Source organism: Nelumbo lutea, chromosome 8, assembly GCF_056320005.1.
Source record: "Nelumbo lutea isolate HS-2025 chromosome 8, American lotus-T2T, whole genome shotgun sequence".
NCBI lineage: Eukaryota > Viridiplantae > Streptophyta > Magnoliopsida > Proteales > Nelumbonaceae > Nelumbo > Nelumbo lutea.
The window spans coordinates 34,717,464-34,741,428 of NC_142691.1; the positions used below are offsets into that span (position 1 = coordinate 34,717,464).

General features: G+C 39.5%; 1 protein-coding gene across 1 annotated transcript in view; it reads left to right on the forward strand.

Moving 5' to 3' along the window:
• Positions 1-653: 653 nt before the first annotated feature.
• The window catches only part of SEC6, a 122,697-nt gene continuing 99,385 nt past the window's right edge, over positions 654-23,965 (forward strand). The window contains exons 1-7 of the mRNA XM_088958254.1: positions 654-965; positions 1,084-1,241; positions 3,340-3,378; positions 10,416-10,504; positions 10,654-10,744; positions 18,996-19,085; positions 19,443-19,522. Of these exons, the coding sequence (XP_088814380.1) occupies positions 1,113-1,241; positions 3,340-3,378; positions 10,416-10,504; positions 10,654-10,744; positions 18,996-19,085; positions 19,443-19,522 (518 nt within the window). The 5' untranslated portion in view covers positions 654-965; positions 1,084-1,112. The remainder of the gene's footprint in view (positions 966-1,083; positions 1,242-3,339; positions 3,379-10,415; positions 10,505-10,653; positions 10,745-18,995; positions 19,086-19,442; positions 19,523-23,965) is intronic.

The window sequence follows — 23,965 nt, forward strand, 5'->3', positions numbered from 1 at the left end:
TCTGTCGGTCATATTAGCCTCCATGCTTTGGCCCACATCAGAAAATTCCACTAGTTATGTCAGCCTCTATGTTTTGACCCGTGTAAGAAAATCCCATTGGTCATGTTAGCCTCTATGTTTTGACTTGCGTTAGAAAATTCCGTTGTTCTAGCACGACCTGATTTATACCTCTATTTGAACCCACCCAATACTCGGGACAGGGTGGGGAAATTCGAGGATTCCCTATCTTTAACTCGAAAATTCCCCATCCTTGATGAGGAGTGGGGTGGTTTGCCCTTAAACTTACCTGGCATTGAGGAGTGGTTGCCTTGCCTTGAACCTGGTTGACACTAGGGATGAGGTGGGGATGGGGTAAAGTGTCTTTGACTATGGGGCAAGGACAGGGATGGGGTAATCTGCCTTCAACCCACCCTCTTGTCATTCCTATAATTAACATTTATTTAAAGTTAATCAAAATTTCATTTAAAAATAATAAAAATAACAATTATTAAAATTACTACAAATTATTAATAAAACTAAAGAATATTTGTTCATATCAACTTAATAATAATTATTTTCTATAAATTAATATTAAATTAGATATTAACAATTACTAAAATTTCCACGCGTCCCCGCTAGTTTTCATAATATCGGAAAGTGATTGCAATTACCACAGGTGGATTGAGGTTTGAGAAACTTGAGAGGAGATTTCAGCAATTTACCCTTTATTTATTAACGTTAATATCTGATTACATCTGATTGCATCAAATCCGTGCCTTCACAGCCCATTCGGTCCACCATCGGCCATCTCTACAACTAAAGTCTACCATCTTTGTTCGAGTGCGGGACTCCACAAGCGGTTTCGTTGATTTTCGTCACTGGAAATAAGAACCATTCTCCATACAAAACGCGTAAAATGCAATTCGATTTCGCTGGTCACCAACAATTTGTTTCAGTCGATCCACTCTTCTAATTAAGCTCTCCAGGTACTTCAATCGTCCGTCTTCAACTTCATTCCTTGAATTTTCGATACAGAGAAAGCTATATATTTTTGCTCAAAGTGATAAACGAAATCGTCTCTAATTTATTTATTTATTTTTTCAGGTATACAATAGATCTCCATATTTGCCAAAATGATGGTCGAAGATCTAGGAATCGAAGCTAAAGAAGCAGCAGTTCGTGAGGTTGCAAAGCTGTTGCCGCTTCCCGAACTTTTGTCTTCCATTTCGTCGATCAAGGCAGATTATGTTAGTCGCCAACAGGTATCATCATGAACATTTCCTTTCTTGAGCTTAAGTACGACCTGTTGGCGTGTAAACTTAGATTTAAAGTTAATTAAGACCATTCAGTTACCAGGTTTTGGATACGGTTCTTATGAATTGACTTGGCCGGTTACGATGTATATGTTATTGTAAGAAATAATCAGATGGATATGAAAACTAGATATAAGATTGTAGAGTGCGGTATAACAATGAAATATGATGATGTGATGCAAGAACTGTCACCTGGGGGGGGGGGTGGATTAAGTGAGCAACTAAACCTAAAGCCCGAGCGACTAGAAGTGTGGATGTTGGAGTAGTTTGATAGGAGCTACTTTGTCCAATTTGTTGTGTATTTTATGTTTGATTTTAAGATGCTTGTTAGTGTGAGTAGAAGATTGAAAAATTTGATGAGGGACTTTTTGTGGAAGCTAGGGGAGGAGAAAAAGAACCCTAGAGTTAGTTGGGAAATGGTGAGTCGGAGCAAAAAGTTTGGTGGGTTAGGTCTAGGCAACTTACTTAAAAAGGAATGTGGCTTTGCTGGGAAATGGCTTTGGAGATTACTTGTGGGACAAGCTTTGGGCTGAGATAGTCATTGGTATTCATGGGCTTATAGCTAACGGTTGGGATCTGGAATACTATCCGGGGCTACCAGAGCCTCTCCTTAGAGGGGCATTAATGTTGTCTTCCCATCTTTCCTGCCCTTTGTTAGATACGGCCTTTGTTTTGGTAACCTTATAAAATATTGGGAGCAAGTTTGGGTGGGTGATCTCTCTTTGAAAGATAAGTTCCCCTCTGTCTTTGCCCTATAAGGATATAAAGATAAACTTGTCTCCTCTTTCCTGGCTCCTTCAAGCTCAAGAACTGGCTTAGATTGGGATTTGTGTTTAAGGAGAGGTGTGAGGGATTCAAAACTTAAGGAGGTTCTGGATTTACTTAACATCTTTGATGGGGTATACTTGGAATCATTGAAACCTGGTAGTCATATTTGGAACCTATCTTCCTCTGGTTTCTTTTTCTATGCTTCTTTTTTTAAGGCCATTATTCAACTTGTTGATTCTTTGGGAATTCCATTTCCGGTGAATGAGGTCTGGGGTAATCCTATCTCTCCAAGAATTGGGAACTTTTGTTGGGAAGTCATCTTGGAAGCAATTAATTGGAAGTGCAAGGGGACTCCCAAGTGGTCATTTCCTGGACAAGATGCAATGGTTAAGTTCCTTGGACTATAGGCACATCTTTAGGGAAATTGATTAATTGAAAGCCCATCAAGGGAGTTAAATGTTGCTTTTAAGTGGGCAACGAACTGCAAATGGGATGGCCAATGGTCTAGCTAAACAAGGGGTTAATAGGAAACAAGTGTTTTGGGCAAAAGTGCAACTCATTTTGTATTTTGGGATGATCGAACCTTCCCAACTTATTGTACTCATTTAAATTAAGTATTTAATAAAATCGTCTTTGCTGATATATCTTCTAGCGATTTCTTGCAACATCAACAAATCTACTTTATACCATCTCATTACATTTCTAACCACCTTTATCTTCTAGGGTCGTTTGGGCCCCCTTGTGTTCCACGAGAAAATTCTCATTTTTTTTCCTATTTTTTTTCTTTTTGTTTCCTTTTTTCCTTTCCTTTCCTTTTCCTTTTTATTTTTTAATGATTCTCACTATTTTCTTCTAAATCCTTAAACACCTTGAAAATTCTTCTCCTCCTAGGAAAAACAATCTCAATGTTTTGCTCACGTCCACCTCCTTGTTCACCATTGTTTCCAAATTGACAGAGCTCTCCACTCCATGTGTTTCATCCAGCGTCACTTCGCCCTCCTGGTTATCTTCCTCTTCATCTTCAAATTCACTCACTTTGTTTTCATTTAGCGGTTTTGTTTCATATTTCTTTTTCTATTAAACACTTTCCATGTCACTGCTAGTTCAACGAAGATATAAAAAGGAAATAAAACTGGTCCATAACTAAAGTCCACTAACTAACAATAACACATTATTAACAGCACAAATAAAATAAAAAGATTAAGGCTCACTCAGCCCATCATCTCTACACATCATAATCTTAACGTTATCTGATGCTACACTTGTGCTATAATGGCAGGCCAATGATGCACAACTCAGCACAATGGTTGCAGAGCAGGTATATCCTTGTATTCCAGATAATTGTTAATATCATGTAATCTTAATTTCACTATTTTTTTCAGAGAAGTTCTTTAATGTTTCACATTAAGTTCTTTGATTATAAATCGTAACCACTTGTTGTATTTGTTCCCTAATTAATGAATAGACTTCTTCTTTGTTGCTGATATATATATATATTTTTTTTTGAGAACAGGTAACTTAAAAAACTTTAATGTTCTGATTTATTGTTTTTCAGCTGTTTTAGCCTTGATGTTAGTGGCACATGACTGGATGTGGAATTAACACTAAAAGTTGAAGTATCCAACAACATCGTATCAGATATGAAATTAACACTAGAAGTTGAAGTATCCAACATACTGATAAAAAAGTATCTAACATGATACAACACCCTTGTACAGGTATCCATGTATCATAGGTTTAGAATACTTTTGAAGGAGTGGGTATGTATGTGAACCCCTTTAGAACCATCACTTCTCATACACTTTCAAATTCAAACTTGTCTTCTACTATCTCCCTCTCACCCCACCTTAGTAATTTATTTCCTCTCATATCACTATCTGCTTCCATAACCACAGTTTAAAATGTCGGTATTGGTGGAAATGCTGGTCATCCAAATAAATGAAACATGTTGAAAATATTGGAAATATCACATGGAAATGTTGTAAAAATTATAGACATGGTGGAAACATTGTAATATATGCAAAAGTATAGAATGATATTTTATGAAGTTATAAAAGATGTATGGACACACCTTTTTAAATTATGATCTTGTTCCAAATCGTTAAATAAAGCTAAAAAACTTAGGTTATAGACAAAATAATATGTTGTGAAGTTATCCTGTAAACCTTAAGATTCAAAACTATATGACAGAATGAGTTGAAGCAAAATTTAAACTCATAGAAAGCAAATGATGCAAATAAATCAACCAAATAATCTATTATACAAACAGAAACTAATATTTAACTTCATGTTTGAAATGAATATCGAGCTGGCTCAAAGTGGTAATCATGTACATTAGGCAGGCAATAAAATTGCTACTCCACATATCTACAATATTGACATCAACTTATGTTATAATACTATCTCTTGTACTCCACATAATGCTGGTAGTGTTCATCGGAGAATATGTCGATTCCAGTAATCATGTCACTAGCCATGAAAATGGAAATATGTTGTGGAAAAGTTGGGAAATTTATGGACATTTTAAACTATGTTCTTAAAGACCTATTTATTTATTTATTTTTGAGAAAGTTAAGGTAAAATTTTATTGATGAAAAGGAGATAATGATACAACAAGCCACTTGTATGAGCTTCAAACTAAGGAGCCCCTAGACAGGCAACATCCATCAGAACAGAACAACATCAAATGAATATATGGACTGCAACAGGGAATTCATTAGATACAGATACCCATGAGCCAATTTTGCTTACAGCCATGTTGATGAGATCCTCAAAATAGTCCTCAATATTGCTTCTGGTACCAGATCCCAGATTAGCTTGCCCTTGAAACGAAAGCTTTGAATCGTCCAAGCCAATAGCATGTCCAGAACAGATCCAGACATTGACTGGCTAAGGTGAGCAGCTTTGAAGAAATGAATCAATATCTGCCCAGAAACTTTACAATGCAAGAAAAGGTGGTTGCTTGATTCCAAATCCTGGTCACACATAGATCTGTTCTGATCCTGAATCAAAACACATCTTCAAACCAAAGTATCCCTCGGAAGAGACTTTCCTAAAGCTGCAGATCAGACCAAAAGGGCAATTTTGGAGGGCACCGAGGATATCCAAATCAGATTACTGGGAAAAGGAGAGCTAGCAGGGTTTCTCAGAAATCTGCTACAAGTTTGAACAGTGAAGCAACCTGTTTTCTCCCCCTTCCATCTTCACTCGTCCACCTGGATGACTCTTAATTGCTGGTTCTTCAATAATTGCTTCAATCTGATAATACTCTCTGCCTCCCAGTCCTGTAAATTCCTTAGAAATCAAGGGGTCTAAATCACTCAATCACCTTGGACAAAATGATTCAAATACCAAAGCATCCTTATTTTTATCAAACAAGTAAAGGTGTGGGGAATAGCTCATGAAGAGACCTATCCCCACACCATCTGTTGTTCCAGAAACTAGTCTGTATCCTCTCCTCACCTTAAAGCACACCCCTATGAAAGTTGAATAAGTTTTTAGAATGCTCTTCCAAAGTGACTGGCCTTTTTTAAAAGGCTGGTATGTGGAGGGACTAGCCATGGCAGGTTGGTGTTCTGCATGCTTCCTGCTGCTGCCTTTTGGACCATCTGGACACAGAGGAATTGCAGAATTTTTGATGGCAAACCCTTTCAAATAGATGGAATGATTCAAAATATGATAGCAAAAGTTTTCAGAATGCTCTTCCAAAGTGACTGGCCTTTTCTAAAAGGCTGGTATGTGGAGGGATTTCTAGCAATGGCAAGTTGGTGTTCTGCATGCTTCCTGCTGCTGCCTTTTGGACTATCTGGACAGAGAGGAATTGCAGAATTTTTGATGGCAAACCCTTTCAAATAGATGAAATGATTCGAAATATGATAGCAAAAGTTTTTCCTTGGGCTCATGCTGCTAATCTATCAACTGAAGCCCTCTTTTTCTAATTATCACAATGTGTGAAATACTGTGTTTTCTCTGTTTGTACAGTTACTGACCTTACCTACTGTAATGGGGCTTACCCTTTAACTAAGAAAGGGATCCTTGCAGGGCAGGGGGAAAATCATCCCCATCCCCACTCCCACCCCATTCGGGGTGGATCTCCATGGGGATCGGGGAAATGGGGAAACATTGCTCCGTACATTTGGAGCTTATTGGAATAGTTTGGTTTATTTTTCTGTTTACTATGTTAAGATAGTTCAGTTTTATATTGTTTATACACTGTAAGTACCGTAGGGGCATAAGGGTCTTTTCCCTTATTTTAAGTGATGCCCTATAAATAATAAAATATTCTGGCACCGCTAGAATAGATACTCTCTCCAAAAACTCTCTCTTCTCTTCTCCCATCTCTCTTCTCTCTCTCTTCGTCTTCCTATTTCTTCTATTCTTTCTCTCTTAATATGGTATCAGAGTGGTTGTACTGGGTTTGAGAGCAGATCAAACAAGTTTTTTCTTCTCCATCTTACTATCTTCTCCAGACTGAAGTAAGAAAAGACCACCTACAACTGATACAATTTATTTTTATTCCTTCTCCTTTTCTCTTGGTCGTGTACCAAGAAAACAACCAATGAATCAAGGCTGTTGAATGCTGTACCTGAAAATAGAACACCTGTAGGTCATGGATGACCTGTTTTTCAACCTTTTTGGTGTGATGACACAGTTTTATGACCCCTCCTGGTAGTCGGTGTGTTTGGGTGATTTGGAAGTTTGACGGATTGTGACTATTAAGGCAGTACAGCACTGAAATCAACTTAAAATTTTTTCTTTTTGGAAAATTAAAGCTTCTCTGTATTCAGACTGTGTCCAGATTGCAGTGTTTGCATGTGGGCTGCATCTTTGGTGTGTTTCTAGGACTGTTTTTGGTGTCAGGAGGGATCTTAAGGTGTGTGTTGAGGCTGAATAGTGATCTGAACCATGTCTTCTGAGAATTCTGCAACTTTTGGGGTTTTTGGAAGTCAAACCAGAATGGGTGGGGGGCTGGATATGAGTTTCTCCATGGTTGTAATTCCCTTTGATGGACTAAATTACCTTGAATGGTCCAGGGGAATTAAATTCTATATTACTGCTAGGGGGAAGATAGGGTATATTAATGGTAAAGTTAAGGAACCAAAGGCTGAAAGTACTGAACATGACAGGTGGAACCAAGAGAATAGTATGGTGATGTCGTGGCTCTTAGTTTCCATGTTAGCACAAGGAAAAATTTCTGTGGGCTGAAACAACTTGTGAAATATGGGAAGGTTTACAAGTCACTTGTCTCCCAATAGCGAGTGTTTGCTTTTCTTTTGGGGCTGAACCCGATGTATGAGTCTATCTGGGTACGAATCTTGGGTAGTAAAGACTTACCTTCAATCTAGGAGGTCTATGCCTTAGTTCAGTCCGAAGAGAGTAGAAGAAGTGTGATGAAATGTGCAGAGGGGGAGCCAGTTGCATTGGCAGTCTAAGGAGGTACAAGTACAAATGGTGGGGGCTCTTTTAAGAAGGGTGATTTGCAGAAGAGGGTGGATATAAGTACATCATTACTTTAATTGATAACTACTCTAGATACACTTGGTTTTATCCTATGCGATCTAGAGATGAAGTGCCAAAGATTGTGAAAGATTTTCTATGCTTGATTTTTACTGAATTCCAAATTGGGATTCATATTTTCCAATCGAATAACACAGAGGAGCATTTTCACAGTGATCTCACGAAGTTCTTTGCTTCTTGTGGTTCTCTTCATCGGAGCTCCTGTGCTAAGACACCTCAACAAAACGGTGTTGCCGAGAGAAAAAATCGTCATCTTCTTGAAGTTGTTCGTGGATTATTACTCCATATGCATGTTTCGAAATGCTCTTGGATGGATGTTGTTATCTGTGTTGCATATATCATTAATCTATGCCGTCTTGATTGCTAGAGTATAAGGCCCCACATCAACTGTTGTTTCCTAAGGCACCTTTGTCCTCCATTCCAATGTGTCTTTGGATGTTGTTGCTTTGTTCATGACTTGTCCCCTGTCGTGGTAATCTTGAACCTCGTGCTATCCCTTGTGTTTTTCTCGGTTATCTTTTGTCTCAAAAGGGCTATTGATGTTATGATCTTGCTTCACGTAAGTACTATGTCTCCATGGATGTATCATTCTTTGAGACTCAACCTTTTTTTTTGGTTTCTCCTCAGGGGGAGAGTAGGGTTTAGGACAAACCCAAACCTAAGTTTTATTACCTCCTCTCCAGAGGTAGATCCTCATAAGCCAAGTACACTTGTTCCCATTGATATGCCTGATCCCCTTGATATTGATCCTCCTGTTATTAATGATCTTGATGTTCTTATTGCTAAAAGAAAATGGTGTTAGATCTTGTACTACTATTCATCCTATCTCTCACTTTGTGTCTCATGATCATATCTCACCTTCATATCGTGCGTACATTTCCTCCATTGACAACATCTCTATTCCTAAGAATGTGGTAGAAGCTTTATCCAAACCTAAATGGATAGATGCAATGAAGGAAGAGATGAATGCCTTGCACAAAATGACACTTGGGAGTTGGTGGATCTTTCTAAAGGAAAAGAACCAGTGGGGTGCAAGTGGGTGTTCACTGTGAAGCATAAGACTGATGGTACAATATAAAGGTACAAAGCCGGATTGATGGCAAAGGGGTTTACTTAGGTGTATGGAGTAAACTATGCAGAGACCTTTGCCCCAGTAGCCATGATGAATTCTATTAGAATTCTTCTCTCATTATTAACTAATCTTGACTGGGAACTTCATCAATTGGATATTTAAAATGCATTCTTGAATGGTGACCTAGAGAAATGTTGGACATGACTCAACCTCCAGGTTTTTGTGCCAAAGGTAGTGAGTAAAAGGTGTATAGGTTAAAAAAATCATTATATGGGATGAAATAGTCACCTCGGGCCTGGTTTAGTAAGTTTCACATAGCTGTATAACAAATGGGTTTCAAACAATGTCAGTCAGATCATACTCTGTTTGTAAAGAATGGCGAAGGAAAAATTGTGGCTCTAATTGTTTATGTTGATGACATAGTGGTCACGGGAGATTGTAAGATTGAAATTCTTAGCCACTCAGTTCAAAGTAAAAGATCTAGGCCTCTTATGCTATTTCCTTGGGATTGAAGTTGCCCGCTCTCAAAGAGCATCTTTATTTCTCAAAGGAAATATGTTCTAGATCTATTAGAGGACATAGGCAAGTTAAGAGCGAAGCCAATTGATTCACCCATTGAATATAATCATCAACTGGGTGACAATCAGGGGGATGTTCTGAAAGTTGTGAAGAAGTTCTGAAGACTTGTAGGGAGACTCTTAAATTTGTCTATGACCAGACCTGGTATTGCCTATGTAGTGGGTGTCCTTAGTCAGTTCATGCATAATCCTAAGACTTGCCACTTTGAAGTTGTAGAAAGGATCCTTAGATACCTCAAGTAGTTCCTAGGGCTGGTTTGTTATTCCAAAAACAGGGGCATTTGAAAATTGAAGTGTATACAGATGCTGATTGGGCAGGGGCAGTCGATGACAGAAAGTCTACCGGTGGGTATTGTACCATTGTGGGAGGAAACTTAGTCACTTGGAGAAATAAGAAACAAAGTGTGGTGGCTAGGTCTAATGTTGAAGTAGAATACAAAGCTATGTCTCATGGAGTTGCTGAAATCATGTGGATAAAGAACCTACTAGGCGAATTGGGTTTTGTAGTTAATAGCCCTATGTCACTCTATTGTGACAATAAAGTTGCTATCAACATTGCAGCCAACTCAGTCCTCCACGATAGGACAAAACATATTGAAGTGGACAAACTTGTCAGTTCAGAAGAACAATTTGCAGACATTTTCACCAAGGGCCTTCACCACATACAGCACAATGAGCCGTGTGACAAGTTGGGCATGATTGACATCTATGTCCCAACTTGAGGGGGAGTGTTGGAATAGTTTAGTTTATTATTCTGATTAGTTTATTTTCTGTTTACTATGTTAAAATAGTTCAGTTTTATATTCAATTTTATATTGTTTATACACTGTAAGTACCACAGGGACATAAGGGTCTTTTCCCTTCTTTTAAGTGATGCCCTATAAATAATAAAATTTTCTACGCTGCCATAACAGATACTCTCTCGAAAAACTCTCTCTCTCCTCTCTTCATCTTCCTATTTCTTCTATTCTTTTTCGGTTAATGGAGCTTTTCAAATGTAATGCTCCAACTTGTGTAGGTCTTCATATATCTATTAATGTGTGAAGGTCTTCACTGCTGGTATGATGTTGGATATGAAGTTTACACAAAATTGAAATATCCAAAATGATATGGCACCATTATACATGTATCTGGGTAGAATAGATCTACAGTAGAATATATTAAACCAACGTTTCCTCTTCCCTGCAGGTTGAACAAGCACATGCTGGGCTAGAAGCCCTTTCCCTGTCCCAGAAGACAATAACCCAGCTACGCAACAATTTTATTTCTATTGAAAAGTGAGTTCTGAATTGTTTGTTTAGATTTTACAAAGAACTTGTGAGCAAATTGCCTTTATTATCTTTCACAAAGGATCTTTCATGCAGCATTGACATTATCATCTTCTAGCTATTTATTTTTATGTGTTTATTTCAATTGTGTTCATCAGGCTGTGCCAAGAATGCCAAACACTAATTGAAAACCATGATCAGATAAAGCTCCTTAGCAATGCAAGGAACAACTTAAACACAACACTAAAGGTTTGCCTATTGTCCAATCTTGCTGCTTAGGTTTGATTTCTTATGCTTGATGGACAGTGATACATAGTTTCCAGAAGGAAACATGTATTAACAAAATTAATTATTAGTATGATTTTGTTTTTTCCTCTTCTGATCGGTAAAATGAAAAATAGTACACCTACATAGTTTCCAGAAAGAAACATGTATTAACAAAATTAATTATTAGTATGATTTTGTTTTTTCCTCTTCTGATCGGTAAAATGAAAAATAGTATACCTACTCTTTTGGCTTTAACAGATTGGTTATAAATATGAGTCTTGATGTTGTAAAAACTTGTATAATTGCCAATGTGTCACCAGCTGTTCATTGTCTTGAGGAGACTTTGAGCACGCTGGACTATGAACACAGGGCAAAGCACATAGAAAACAAGCCTGAGGTTAACTAAAAAATGATGAAGTCAACTCTTATCAAGGATCTTTACGGTGAAATTGATAGATTTAAAGCAGTGGATTGGGAGATGGGGGCAGGTAAGTTTGTGAAGCATGATTCTTGGAAAAGGATTGTGAAGATTGAAGCAAAGCAGTTCCTTCTCGAGAGCATCATGGTGAAAAGGAAACCGGTACTCAAGATTAGGGAGATGAAAAGGGCAATGGCGCTTCTGGTTGGGGAAGAGGTTATTGGATCGTTCAAGGCCTTCGAAAAGAAAGCTACTCAGGTGAGTTGGAAGCAGGAGTGCAAGGGGATACTGGAAGAAGGTGAAAGAAAGTATGTTGCAGAGAGAATACAGAATGAGAAGGGAAGATTCCTGGTGCTTGTGGAATTTTTTTTTGGAGCTGGGGAAAAACAAATAGTATGTATCCCATAAGGAAAGTCAGCTGCTGGCTGGAAAGAAGTTTCAGGCCTGCTGGAGGACTTCACGGTCAGCAAAGGGAAGTGCAAGAGACCTGGAAAGGCACAGAGGTAAAACAGGAGAAAGGTAAAGAGACAATTGATTTGAAGCAGAGGCATGGTGAGGAAGTGGAAGCCTTGATGGCAGCAGGACCGGCTGCAAGTGATGGTAAAATATTCACTTGTGTCTCAAAGAAAGATTGGAAGAAGAAATTAATACCGACTGTTAATGCACCACCTAGAGATTGGAGAGTTGTAGCTGAGGTCTTCAAGGAGCTGAAGCTGAACAATACCATTATTTTAACACCCTTTGAAGACTGTAAGGCTCTGCTGGAATTGGAAGGGAAGGAGATTGGGTTAGTTGCTGTGTGCTTAAAGTTGAACTGAGGTACAGTTGCTGTGTCCAGGTGGTCTCCTAAGTCCAATTCCAAAAACTTATAGTGTGAAAGACACAGTTCTGGTGCATTTGCTATTTGGATTTTTTACAACATTCCGGGAAGAGATAAAGAGGCTTAACTCTCCCAAAAAGAAAAGATAAGAAAAGTACAATAAAGCCCAAAACATCTTTTCCCTTCCCACCCCTTGTTTTGCCAATGTATCTGCAAAAGCATTTGCAGTCTTCTTCACCCGCTGAAACTGAACCTCCAGCCCCCTAGTTAGCCATTTAGCGTCCCTTCTCTCATTTGTATATTTCCATAGTCCACTGTCCTTCTGTAACCAGCTCTTTTATCCTTCTTAAACCTTCCATTAAGGCACGCTGAGATGTTTTTTTTTTGTGAGAGATTTGCAGTTGGAAGCTGTTTATCTGAGCCTGAAGATATCCCCAGAATGGTGAAAATATGGTCACATGGAGTGTTTCTCTGTTTGGTTGGTGACTGCCATTGAAGCTTCTTTGTGGTGTGAAGGAAGGTGGAAGATGAGAAGGTTGAAGAAGATGGGTTACCTGCAACTCAGGGAGTGGGTAATTCAAACTGGTTTGAGAATTTCACAAATATGGGAAGTCCAGGACAAAAGATAGTAAAAGCAAAGAGAACAGAAGTCGAGCTAGAAAAGGAACCACCAATTGAAGGAAAGATGTGTGGCAGATCTTATGTACAGGTGCTGACAGGAGGTAGCCTTGGGCAGATAATTGATAGACAGGTTACATTAGATAGGCGAGCTAAAAGTCTTACAAAGGGATGTGGACTGACTCCAAGCTCCTTTGTTCCACCAAGTCAGGAAGAAAAAACAAGGGAGAATGACAGTTCAGCCCAGGGTCAGAATTTTTAGGCCCAACTGTCGGCCCAGGTCAGAATTTTTGGGCCCAAAGTACAGTTGGGGTGGGTGCCAGCTTGGAATTGATGCCAATTCACGGGCGGGCGTTGGTGTGGAGAGTGGGGGTTTTTGACATTTTGAATGTTTATAGCTCTGCAGTGGAAACCAGAAATCTGCATTCGGCCTGTCTGTACTCTGAAAAAACAATGGGTAGTGACATCCGGGTCATGGGTCATGTAGGCACCAGCAAAGAAGGTGCTCTTTTAAGTGCCTGGTTCAATTATGGTAGGACAAATAATGTTGATGAGGAAGGCCTTTTGTCTAATACTGGGCCAGGCTTTAGCGAAGAAAGGTTGAACCTAGTTGGGCTTTCAAACAATTTGAGACTGATTAAATGTGGGCCCACTGACCCAAAAGATCCTGGATCAAATACAAATAGGATTATTAGAGAGGAAATCAATGGGCCGAGCCCATTTTTAAGTTTAAAAGATAGGTTATGTGACTTTAAAAGTGGTCACGTGGGAAGCCTTAAGCGGTCGATGATAGATGGTTTGCGGGGTCTATCATCATCCCCAACTCGACCTTTGGCTCATTCCAGGGACCAAGGGCAGGAATGCTCCATTTAGTGGATGCCTAAAGTAGCGAACAGGGGGCTCTCATTGGATCTTCGCCACCCAAGATGCAAGAAAAAGTACACTTCTGGGCATGCTGAAGATGAGGAAGGTGATTTTTCAACCAGTGAGGAGTACGAATCGGATGACACTGAAACTTCAAGTTTGGGCAGTGATTGTCTTGGAAGATCAGTAGAACTTCAAGAGAACGAACACTTTGAAATGGAGAAACTTTTTTTGGAAGACGAGGAGGATTTCGGCCCTAAAAAAACTGTTCTTGCGATCTCTGAAGCCCCAACAGAGGTTGTAAGGGATGAAGATCACCTGGCTGGTAGTTTGCCTCGATCACTGCCTCTTGGGATCGATTTCTTTCTTGGATGCACAACAAGTTCTGGGCATCCAACAGTTTGTATACAGTCTTCCTTCTACGCAAGGCAAAGGAACTGCAACTTTGGATTCTTCTCTCTACCCGAATGTTTAAGTTCCACCCAAGCATCCCTTCCAACTCCACGTCCGATGAAAAGTGGTTCGTTTAGGTCATTTGCTGATCTAGGTGCTCAGTAACCAAGCTTCCTTGTTGTGTCCATATTTCCAGGTACGCTTGTCAATAACATCAAGGCTACTGATGTTTTTTTGTGCCTATAACAGAGACACTCTAGTCCCAACCACTAGCTGTAGGTGTGCAAGAGGAGAGTAATAGGGATGAGGAAGTCAGAATAGAAGAAGGGGGTGGGGAGGAAACTTGTGGGTACTAGGGAGAAAAAAATTGCGAACTAGTGTGTGAATTCCTTGAGGACCTACTTAAAAAATTGAAGAAACAGGAGAAGCTTTAGAAAAGCCATTTGATAAACCGAAAAATGGTCCGGCGAAAAGGGATTTAACTAGGAGGGGAACAGGGAACCTTTGGTAGAATTAGTAGGGGAGTTGGGTCTTGGGGTGAAAGAGTTAAAGGATGTTAAATTCTATTCCAAAAAGAAGGGAGAGAAGGAGACTCAAAAGAAGAAAAAGTTGACTAAGGTAGAAAGGTTGAAATCCAATGTAGCAGAGGATCTAGATTTCAGTGCTAGAGGGGAAGAAGGAAAGGTCAAAATTAGAGGGAAAGAGGGTAAGGGGTGGTTCGATACAAGTTGACATGAAGATAATCAGCTGGAATGAATGTTAGGGAGTTGGGCAATGCTAGGAAGAGGTGAGTAGTGAAGTATCTGCTTAGAAAGGAGAATCCCAATATAGTGCTGCTACAGGAAACAAAAGTTGCGGATATGGATAGAAGATGGGTGAGAAGTGTGTGGGTCTCTAGAGATATAGGATGGTCCTTTATATCGTCATGGGGCACTTCTGGAGGCCTAGTAACAGTATGGAGGATTGAGATGGTGGAGCCCTTGGAAGAACTAATAGGTCGTTTCTCCCCTTCCCTAAAATTCAAGAAAGAGGTGAAATGTGGGAAGAGCTTTTTGATATTAGGGGTCTGTGGAATGAGCCTTGGTGTTTAGGGGGAGACTTTGATGTGGTCAGATTCACTAACGAGATGAATAATCCCAATCAGTTAGTCTCCACTAGTATGAGGAAGTTTAATGATTTCGTAGTGGAGCGTGAACTAAAGGAATTTCCCACCCAACATAGTTTATCCACCTGATCCAATTTACAAATCCCCCCTAGTTGCTCAAAGCTGGACAGATTTATTTTCACTCTGGATTGGGAAGAACATTGGAATGGATTGGTGTCAAGAGCTTTACCGCGAGTTACTTCTGACCATTGTCCGATTAGCATTGAAACCAAAGAATTTTTGAGTGACACAAAACCTTTCAGGTTTAAGAATATGTGGCTTACACACCCTAACTTTATCCATAAGGTAGAGGAATGGTGGGGAGCTGAAGTGCAAGGAGTGTGGTGGAAAGGTGCAAAATTTCATAGAAAGCTACAAAGGCTTAAATGTGAACTCTAAGAGTGGAGCAGAGACCATTTTGGAAGAATAAAGGAGAGGAAATTTTTGGTAACTTTTCAAATTGAGCACTTGGATGCTAAGTAGAGTCAAGGTTCAATAAATGAGGAAGATAACACTCTGAGATGGTCATTAAAAAAAGAATTGGAAGAAATTTTGTCGAGGGAAGAAATCAGTTGTAGGCAGAAATCGAGGCACCTTTGGATTAAAGAGGGAGATGGGAATACTAAATTTTATCATACACTTGCTAACAAAAGAAGAAGAAAAAATTTTGTGGAGAGTTAGAAGCAAATGGAGAAACTTTGGTTAGAAGAGATTGCTATTTTGTGGCTCATTTCAAATCAACGTTTAAAAGGCAAGGATGTGGGTGCCACTTTGGAAGGACTGGATTGGCCAAGATTGAGCTCGGATTTGGCAAGTCTGTTGGAAAGGGATTTCAACTTGAAGGAGATAAGGGGGCTGTATTTTCAACGGATAGATCTAAAGCTTCGGGACTTGATGGTTTCACTATGGCTTTTCATCAAAATTGTTGAGAGATAATTAAAGCAGACCTTTGGGCAGTCTTTGAGGAGAGACTTTATTAGTCTGAGAATAAATTATACTTTCCTAGCCTTGATCCCAAAGAAGGGAAGTGCCAATCAACCAAGAGATTTCAGACCAATTAGCCTAGTAACAAGCATCTACAAAATCTTGGTTAAAGTGTTGTCTTTAAGATTAAAGCAAGCCCCTCTTGGTTTGATAAGCCACTCCTAAAGCGTTCATTCAAGGTAGACAGATCACAGACCAAGTTTTGATAGCTAATGAATGTGTAGAATGTTTTAAAAAAGGGAAAAGAAAGGTTTTGTGTGTAAATTGGACTTGGAGAAAGCTTATGATAAGGTTGATTGGTCCTTCCTTTTGGACATTTTGAAAAAAATTGGGTTTGGGGAGAGATGGTGTGGATGGATTGAAGGATGTTGAAGACTTGTCATTATTCAGTACTAATTAATGGAGTGGTGAGAGACCTTTTCCCAGCAACCAGAGGTTTGAGGCAAGGGGATCCCTTTCTCCTTTCCTATTTACCTTGGTAACTGAGGTGTTTAGTAGTCTTATTGTAAGAACTGAACTGGTGGCTTGGGACTATTTAATGGTTGGAGGCTTGGGAGAGGGAGCACAGTTGTTACACATTTGCAGTTTCCTAATGATACAAGTATCTTTTGTGAGGGTGCTGATCCTCAAAAGGCAAGTAATTTGAAGCAGGTGATCGAACTGTTTGAATTTGTATCTAAGTTGAAGATCAACTTTGAAAAGAGTTCCATAGTGGGACTGAACTTGGGAGAGGAGGAGATGGCTGGAGTTGCAAAAGCCTTAGGTTGTCCTACCGCTAGGTGGCTTTTGAAATATCTAGGTATGCTCTTAGGAGCCAACCCAAGGGAAGGAAGCTTTTGGAGTCCAATTCCTGAAAGATGTGCCTGGAAATTGTCAACTTGGAATGGGAATTATGTGTCTTTATGGGGTTGTATCACTCTGATTGAATCTACTTTAACTAATCTTCCAGTTTTCTTCCTCTCAATATTCAAAATGCTACAAAGGGAGGTATTGAAAGTAGAGAAGATCAGGAGGGACTTCTTGTGGGAGCTTGGTGAAGGAAGGAAAGATCACTTGGTGAGATGGGATCTAGTTGGTAGAAGTAATGAGCAAGGGGGTTTAGGGTCAGGCAATATAAGAAAGAAGAATGAAGCTTTATTGGGTAAATGGCTTTGGAGATGGCCATTAGAGAGAGAGAGAGAGAGAGAGGCTTTGTCATAATCTGTGGGAAGTATTCATGGTTATGCAGAAAATGGTTGGGATGCTGGAGTGTCTCAGTGGGTTACTCTAATCTCTCCGTGGAAGGCTATTCATGGTATCCTTCCTCAATTCCTCAGCTTTAGCAGGTATGATGTGTGTACTGGTGATGGGATTCTCTTTTGGGAAGACACCTGGATTGTTAATTCCACCCTTAAGGACCTTTATCTATCTTTGTATTCCCTTTCCCTTTTTAAATGTAAACCCATTCAAAGATTTGTTTCTTTTTCCCAGTCCTCTGGATTCAGTTGGAATTTGGGTTTTAGAAGAGATCTAAGAGATTCTGAACTTGATCAAGCTGCTTTGTTAATCAAAACCCTCGACATTGTTTGTTTGGACTTTTCTAAACCTGATGCTAGAATCTGGATTCCCAACTCTCTGGGTCTTTTTTCTTGTGCCTCTTTATTCTCTCAGTTGTGCTCAGTTTCTAACCCTCAACCTTTCTTTTGGAAGGAAGTCTTGTCTAAGCCCACTCCCCCTAAAGTTGTTGCCCTTTGTTGGGAAGCCTCTCTTGGGAAATTAAACACTTTGGATACCCTGTAAAAGAAAAGACCTAACCTCTGCATCTCCCCAAGCTGGCGTTTCCTTTGCAAAGCAAATGGAGAGAGCTGTTACCATCTTCTAATTTCTTGTCCTTTTGTTGTGAATCTTTGGGAAAAAAGTTTTGGTCTTTTTGGGGGGTAGGTGGGTGATGCCTCTGCAAATTAGGGGGCTTTTCGACCCTAAAACTTTTAGGTGGCCTATGAGAAGAGGTAGAATTTTATGGAGATGTGTTAGGGCTTCTTTAGTGTGGACAGTTTGGGAGGAAAGAAATAACAGAATTTTTAAGAATAAAGAAAGGGATGTAGATACTGTTTGGGAATGTCTGCTAATAAGGGCTATTAGTTGGGCCAAAACTTTGGATTTATTCTCACTTTTCTCCTTTGATGACATACGAAGAAACTGGGAATCTGATTCTTCCTCGGTTAAGGACAAACCTGTTGTAGACTGGAAGCCCCCAGAAGAAGGCTTCATAAAGCTCAACTTTGATGGCAGCTGCTTTGGCAATCCTGGACCTTCTGGTATTGGGGGTGTATTTAGGAATGAAAAGGGACAGATTGTTGCCTTATTCTTGGGCCCAATTGGAGTGGGGGATGCAGTTAGTGCAGAGGTGCAAGCTGCTTTACAGGGAGCACAAATTGCTAAAGAGATGAGCTTTAGGAGGTTGATCATTGAAGGTGACTCTAAAGTGGTAACTGGGTGGCTGAAAGAACCAGAGACAGTATCCTGGTCTTTTAGGGGAGAAATTAAAAGATTCAAGTGGCTTACCTCTAATCTCACAGTTAGGCTATGTTTGGTTTGAAGGAAAAGGTAGGGAAAGGAAGGGAAAGACAGGAAAACCAATACAGGGGTTGTAAAGGTTTCCTTACCTTTCCCTTCCTTTCCCTACATTTTCCTTCAAACCAAACATAGCCTTAGAGTTCAGTGGGAGAGGAGGTTGGAAAATGGGCTGGCTGACCTACTAGCTAAGCAAGGGGTGAACAGGGATCAATTATTCTGCGCTCAATTGTAATTTTACTTTGTTTTTAAGGCAGCAACTCACTTCTCCTGGGAGAACTCAGTTTTGTATGTATTTGTCAGTTTACTTTTATTATTATTAATAAAATACTTTATTATTCATAAAAAAATATGAATCTTGATATTGCGCACATGGAGATCTCTGTTACCTGCTTTTCTGGGTCACCTTTTATCTAATTAGCTTCTTCGTTTTACATAGGATGTAGAGGGGATGATGTCCATTTCTGTTGAGGCAGCTGAGGCACGGGCTTCCTTGAGTGATGATAAAGAACTCATTAGCACTTATGAGGTATGCCTATGACGTTTTTTGGTTGCTTCCAGACTAATCTTATGATGGCATGGGTTTCCCAAACCAAAAGGTGGAAAACCATAAATTAGGTTACTGCAGGTGCAAATTCACACACTCTTGTGTATGTGGTAGTCGGACGGATACTTGCAATAGGGGTTATCTTTGCCTACTTCCTAAGATTTTAACCCTACTCATGAATCATGGCCTGCCTTTCCCAGATTTATTGTATAACTTCGTGCATTTTTTGTTGGAATAGTTTGTGTTTTCCTAGGTCTGGATTGCATATCTATGCTAATAGATATTTAACTCTGTATTTACCTTTGTTGTTCTTTTTTTTTCCTGCCTATGTTGAGTTAGAGATTAACAGCTCTAGATGGAAAAAGGAGGTTTGCATTAGCAGCAGCAGCGTCTCACAAGGAAGAGGTTGGTAGGCTAAGGTTAGCATCTCTCACGTGCCTTTTGTATATTGGGCCCTTGGCATTTCTTAGTTCTTTTTCTTTTTCTCTTTTTTTTTTTATTTTTATTTTTTATGTTTGACAATAGTGATGCTTTTGGAGCAGAGCTACTAAGGAAATTGAAAATTATGGTTCTTTTTGTGCATTGAGTGTGAAGGTTGAGAGTTGAAGGAAATTGAGAGAAGACTTAACTGGAATTGATTGTCTTTTTTTTTGCAGCAAAATAAGGTCCTTTTTTGATGTTGGATGATGACTTTTGATGAATTTCTTCTAGGTCTTTTATGGCCGTTGGTGTCTGAATTGAGAAAACTTGCAAGAGAAGACAAGAGAGAGTGAAACAGGAATCACTTTAGGGTAGGGGCAATCATTTCTAGCCCAGCCTGCAAGCTTGTCTCCTGTCCTGGAATATACTTGTATATATATATATTCATGTGTGTGTTATTTCATATTATTGATATATTATATATAAATATTATAAAATGATACATGTAATATATTATATGCCATACAATATAAATTAATTGATATATACATATATATGTATATATATTAAATATAATGCATTTAATGACTTAGGCGCAAAGCCTGTCTTGGGCCTGGCCCAGGATCATCCCTACTTTAGGGCTGTGGAATCACTCAGAAGAAGTCACACAAGCAGAAAATGATCTCCAGATTCATTAGCCATATATTTGGAACTTTACAAACAAACACATTAAACCATTTAGGGTCAGCCAAACTCCGTGAACAAAAAGAAGAGAACTCAAAATTACAAACTGCCACTCACTTTCCAACTCAAAGAAAATTATCTCCTTAACTACTTAAGAAATGACTCTGAAATTTTGGCAACCCAGGCCCTTCAGGAATCGGAGGGGTATTAAGGGATGAAAATGGAGTAATCTTGGGTTTGTTCTCCAGACCACATGGAGCAGGGGATTCAACAACAGCTGAGTTGAAGGCAGTGTGATATTTGGGATTGGAAAAGCTAGAGTTGGGGGTAAGGAGACTCTAAAGTTGCCCTAAGCTGGCCGAAATGAATGGAGCAGACTCCTTGGTTTTTCAATGGACCCCAAGATCAGCCAATGGTTTAGCAGATCAGTTAGCAAAGCAAGGGGTAAACAGGGAACAGTGCTTTTGGGATAATTTGTAATGTGAAGGTTAAAGATTTCTAATAACTGATGTCCTTTGATTTAGTTTGTGTGGGCCTGTGGGGTAGCCAAGGCTACATAAAAGCTAATCCTCTCTGTTTTATTAATAAATTTTCTTTTACTCATAAAAAAAATTGGGCACAATTAACTTATGACTAGATAGTTCAAACTAATAATTTGGGCGCCACATACGATAGTCAAAATGATCCAAGTACCCCTATTGAGAGGATCACCAATGAATTTTCATTGGGGATAATGAATTTTCATTCTGCCTTCATGAATTTTGTCTCCTAATGCTGGAAATGGAGCAAGTATCAGGTTTTGGGAGGATTATTGGTTAGAGATTGGAAAGTTATGTCATATATGTCCAAGACTGTATAGGTTAAGCATGAGAAAGATCCCAGTTTTGCAATGCTATGAAGTAATTCAAGGTTCGGTTGTGTGGTTTCCAAAATTCAGAGGCTTCTCTCCTTGACTGTGAGATTGAAGAATGTGTTAATTTGTTAGCTAAGGTGCAGGCAGCAGAGTTGCTGGAAAGGGCTGATTTAAGGTGGTAGGAGAGTAACAAAGGCATGCTTACTGTAAAGTCATTCTACAAGGCATTAGCAAGGAATCAGATTGAAAGTGATGATGTTAAAGGTAGTTGGGGCAATCCTATTCCTCCTAGGATGGAAGTATTTGCAGTTAGTGGCTATGGACAGCATTCTTACCCAAGATCATAACAAAGAGTAGAGGTAGTCAGTTGACAGGGAGGGATGGGGTGTTTGAAGGTGAAAATGAAATTAGTGTCTTGGAATGTAAGGGAATTGAGAGAAGAATGGAGAAGAGTTCTAGTGATGCTTTGCTGAGATACATAAACCAGATTTAGTTTGCTTCAAGACTTGACAGTGGAAATTATGACTTTAGCATGAAGATTGAGTCTGGGCTTTTAGTAATGGGGAGGGGGTGGAGGTGAACACGGAGGGCCTTTAGGGTGGTTGGTGGTTATGATGATAAAGCTTGGAATAAGAAAGGTTTGGTGCAGCCATTGATAAACCTGTGTTAGTTTGGGTGCAATAGTGCTAGAATTCAAACCTTCCCAAAGCTCCTTACAGCCTTCAACCACATACAAGAGTTTCTTCTCCCCCCTCTTTGTTTGTTAGTTCTGTTTCGGCTCCTTTATCTTTCTCTCAAAGCAACCACTTCTCCTCTTGTTTTCCAGGTTCGAATGGTGAGCAATCCCAACCACAACAGAATGATAGTCTTCGCCCAGATTCTGTGGCAAGGAAGGCAAATGAACAAGTTCAGAACAGTAACAAAAGGGAAGCTTGTTTGGAAGGTGGTGGTACAGAGGAGATGGCTAAACTTCTCAGTCTCAAAAGAAGAGAGAAAGAAGCAGAAAATGAGAACACAATGAAGGAAGAAAGTAAGATGAGAAGGAAAGATCAGGAAGTGAAAGAAGGGGGTCTAAGAGGGAATTGAGATGTCTACAGTGGGGGTTGACAGATAAAAGATTAGCAGGTAATAATAGGGTGGCTAAGGGAAAGACAACAAGAGAGGCCTAATGAAGATTCTAAGTTGGAACATCAAGGGATTGGGAAGGCGGCTGAATAGGTGTCTAGTGAAAGACTTTAAGAAGACAAAACCTGGATATCATTATTTTACAAGAATCTAAAAAAGAGGTAGTAGATAGAAAACTGATTAAAACAATTTGGGGAATCAGAGGAAAAAATGGGTGGCAGTACCTGCAACAGGTTTGTCAGGAGGAATTATTCTTGCTCGGAATGAAGAAGTCTCAGGTATAGAAGTAGACAAAGGGGTTTTTCTATCTCTATCTTGTTCACTAATAAGAAAGATGGCTTTAATTGGATAATGACTGGAGTATATGGGCCAAATTCCTCTTCAGAAAGAGGAAGATTTTGGGAAGAATTGGATTCAGTACATTCTCCAATGGCAGAACTTCAACAAGAAGTATGAGGAAGTTTTCAAGTGTTGTAAATAAACACAACTTGTATGATCTCCCCCTTAATAACGGGAGATTCACTTGGTCAAACTGCAAGAAAATGCGATAAGTTGCAGACTTGACAGATTTCTAGTCTCTTCAGAATTGGTAGAGAAGTTCCCTAAACCTGATTCAAGAACTTTGCCCTCACTGCACCTCAGATCATTGGCCAATTGCCTTAAGAACAGATCTGAGTTTTAATTGCAAGGCCCCCTTTAGATTGGAAAAGATGTGGACCACTCATAAGGACTTAAGCAAGAAGGTGGCTTCTTGGTGGGAGGAATGTAAAGTGGAAGGCTGGACAGGTTTCAGACTGCTACAGAAATTGAAGTTCTTAAAAAGCAAGTTAAAAGCTTGGGAGAAGAGAGGAGTTTAAGGCCTTTAAAGAAGAGAAGGGTAAAATTCTTGCGGATCTAGAAGAGCTGGACCTCAGAGATCAAAACAGCAACCTAGATAAAACAGATAGAAGGAGAAGACCTGACCTGAGAACTCTTTGGGAAAAGCTTATTATTAGGGAAGAAATTTACTGGAGACAAAGATCACGGGTGAAGTGGCTAAAAGAAGGAGAAAATAACTCCAGATTCTTTCACTCTTATCCTTCAGGAAGGTGCAGGGAAAATCTCATCTCTAAACTCAAACTAGGTCATAGGGAAGTGGAGGATTCAGAGGAAATTACTGAGGCCTTTCTCTCTTACTTCAAGAACCTTTACACTAAAGAATTTCCTAATCAGTACACTCTGGACAGGTGGGAAGGGTTAGAATTATCAGAAGAGAATAAAATCTGGATTGAAAGAGAGTTTGAAGTGCAAGAAATCAATGAGGCAATATTTCTAATGAATGGAGATAGGGCCCTGGGTCCAGACAAATTCCCAATGTTCTTTTTTCAGTTGTGTTGGGATATTGTAAAAGAAGATCTCTTGGAGGTTTTTAGGGACTTCAATGAAGGGATAGGAAATCCATCATATGGACGCCCAAGATTGCGGAATAAAGGGGCGAATTTCAAAAAATTTTTCTTTCCCTTCAACTGGGAATCGAATTCCCTATTTAGAAAATCATATTTTTAATGATCATTCTTAAACCATAAACTGAACCAGATCTGAACCAAAAGGAGGAAAGAGAGATAATACCTGATACAGAGAAATAATATCTCTCAATGGAGGTGTTCACGCCCAAGGTAGAAACCAAAATCTGCTCCCACTGAAGATGGCGCAGTGCAAAGTGGAGCAGAATCAGCAGTGTCCTCCTAAGAACTTGATTCTTCCAAAAGAATCACCTGGACGGCTTAAGAATACAACTCTT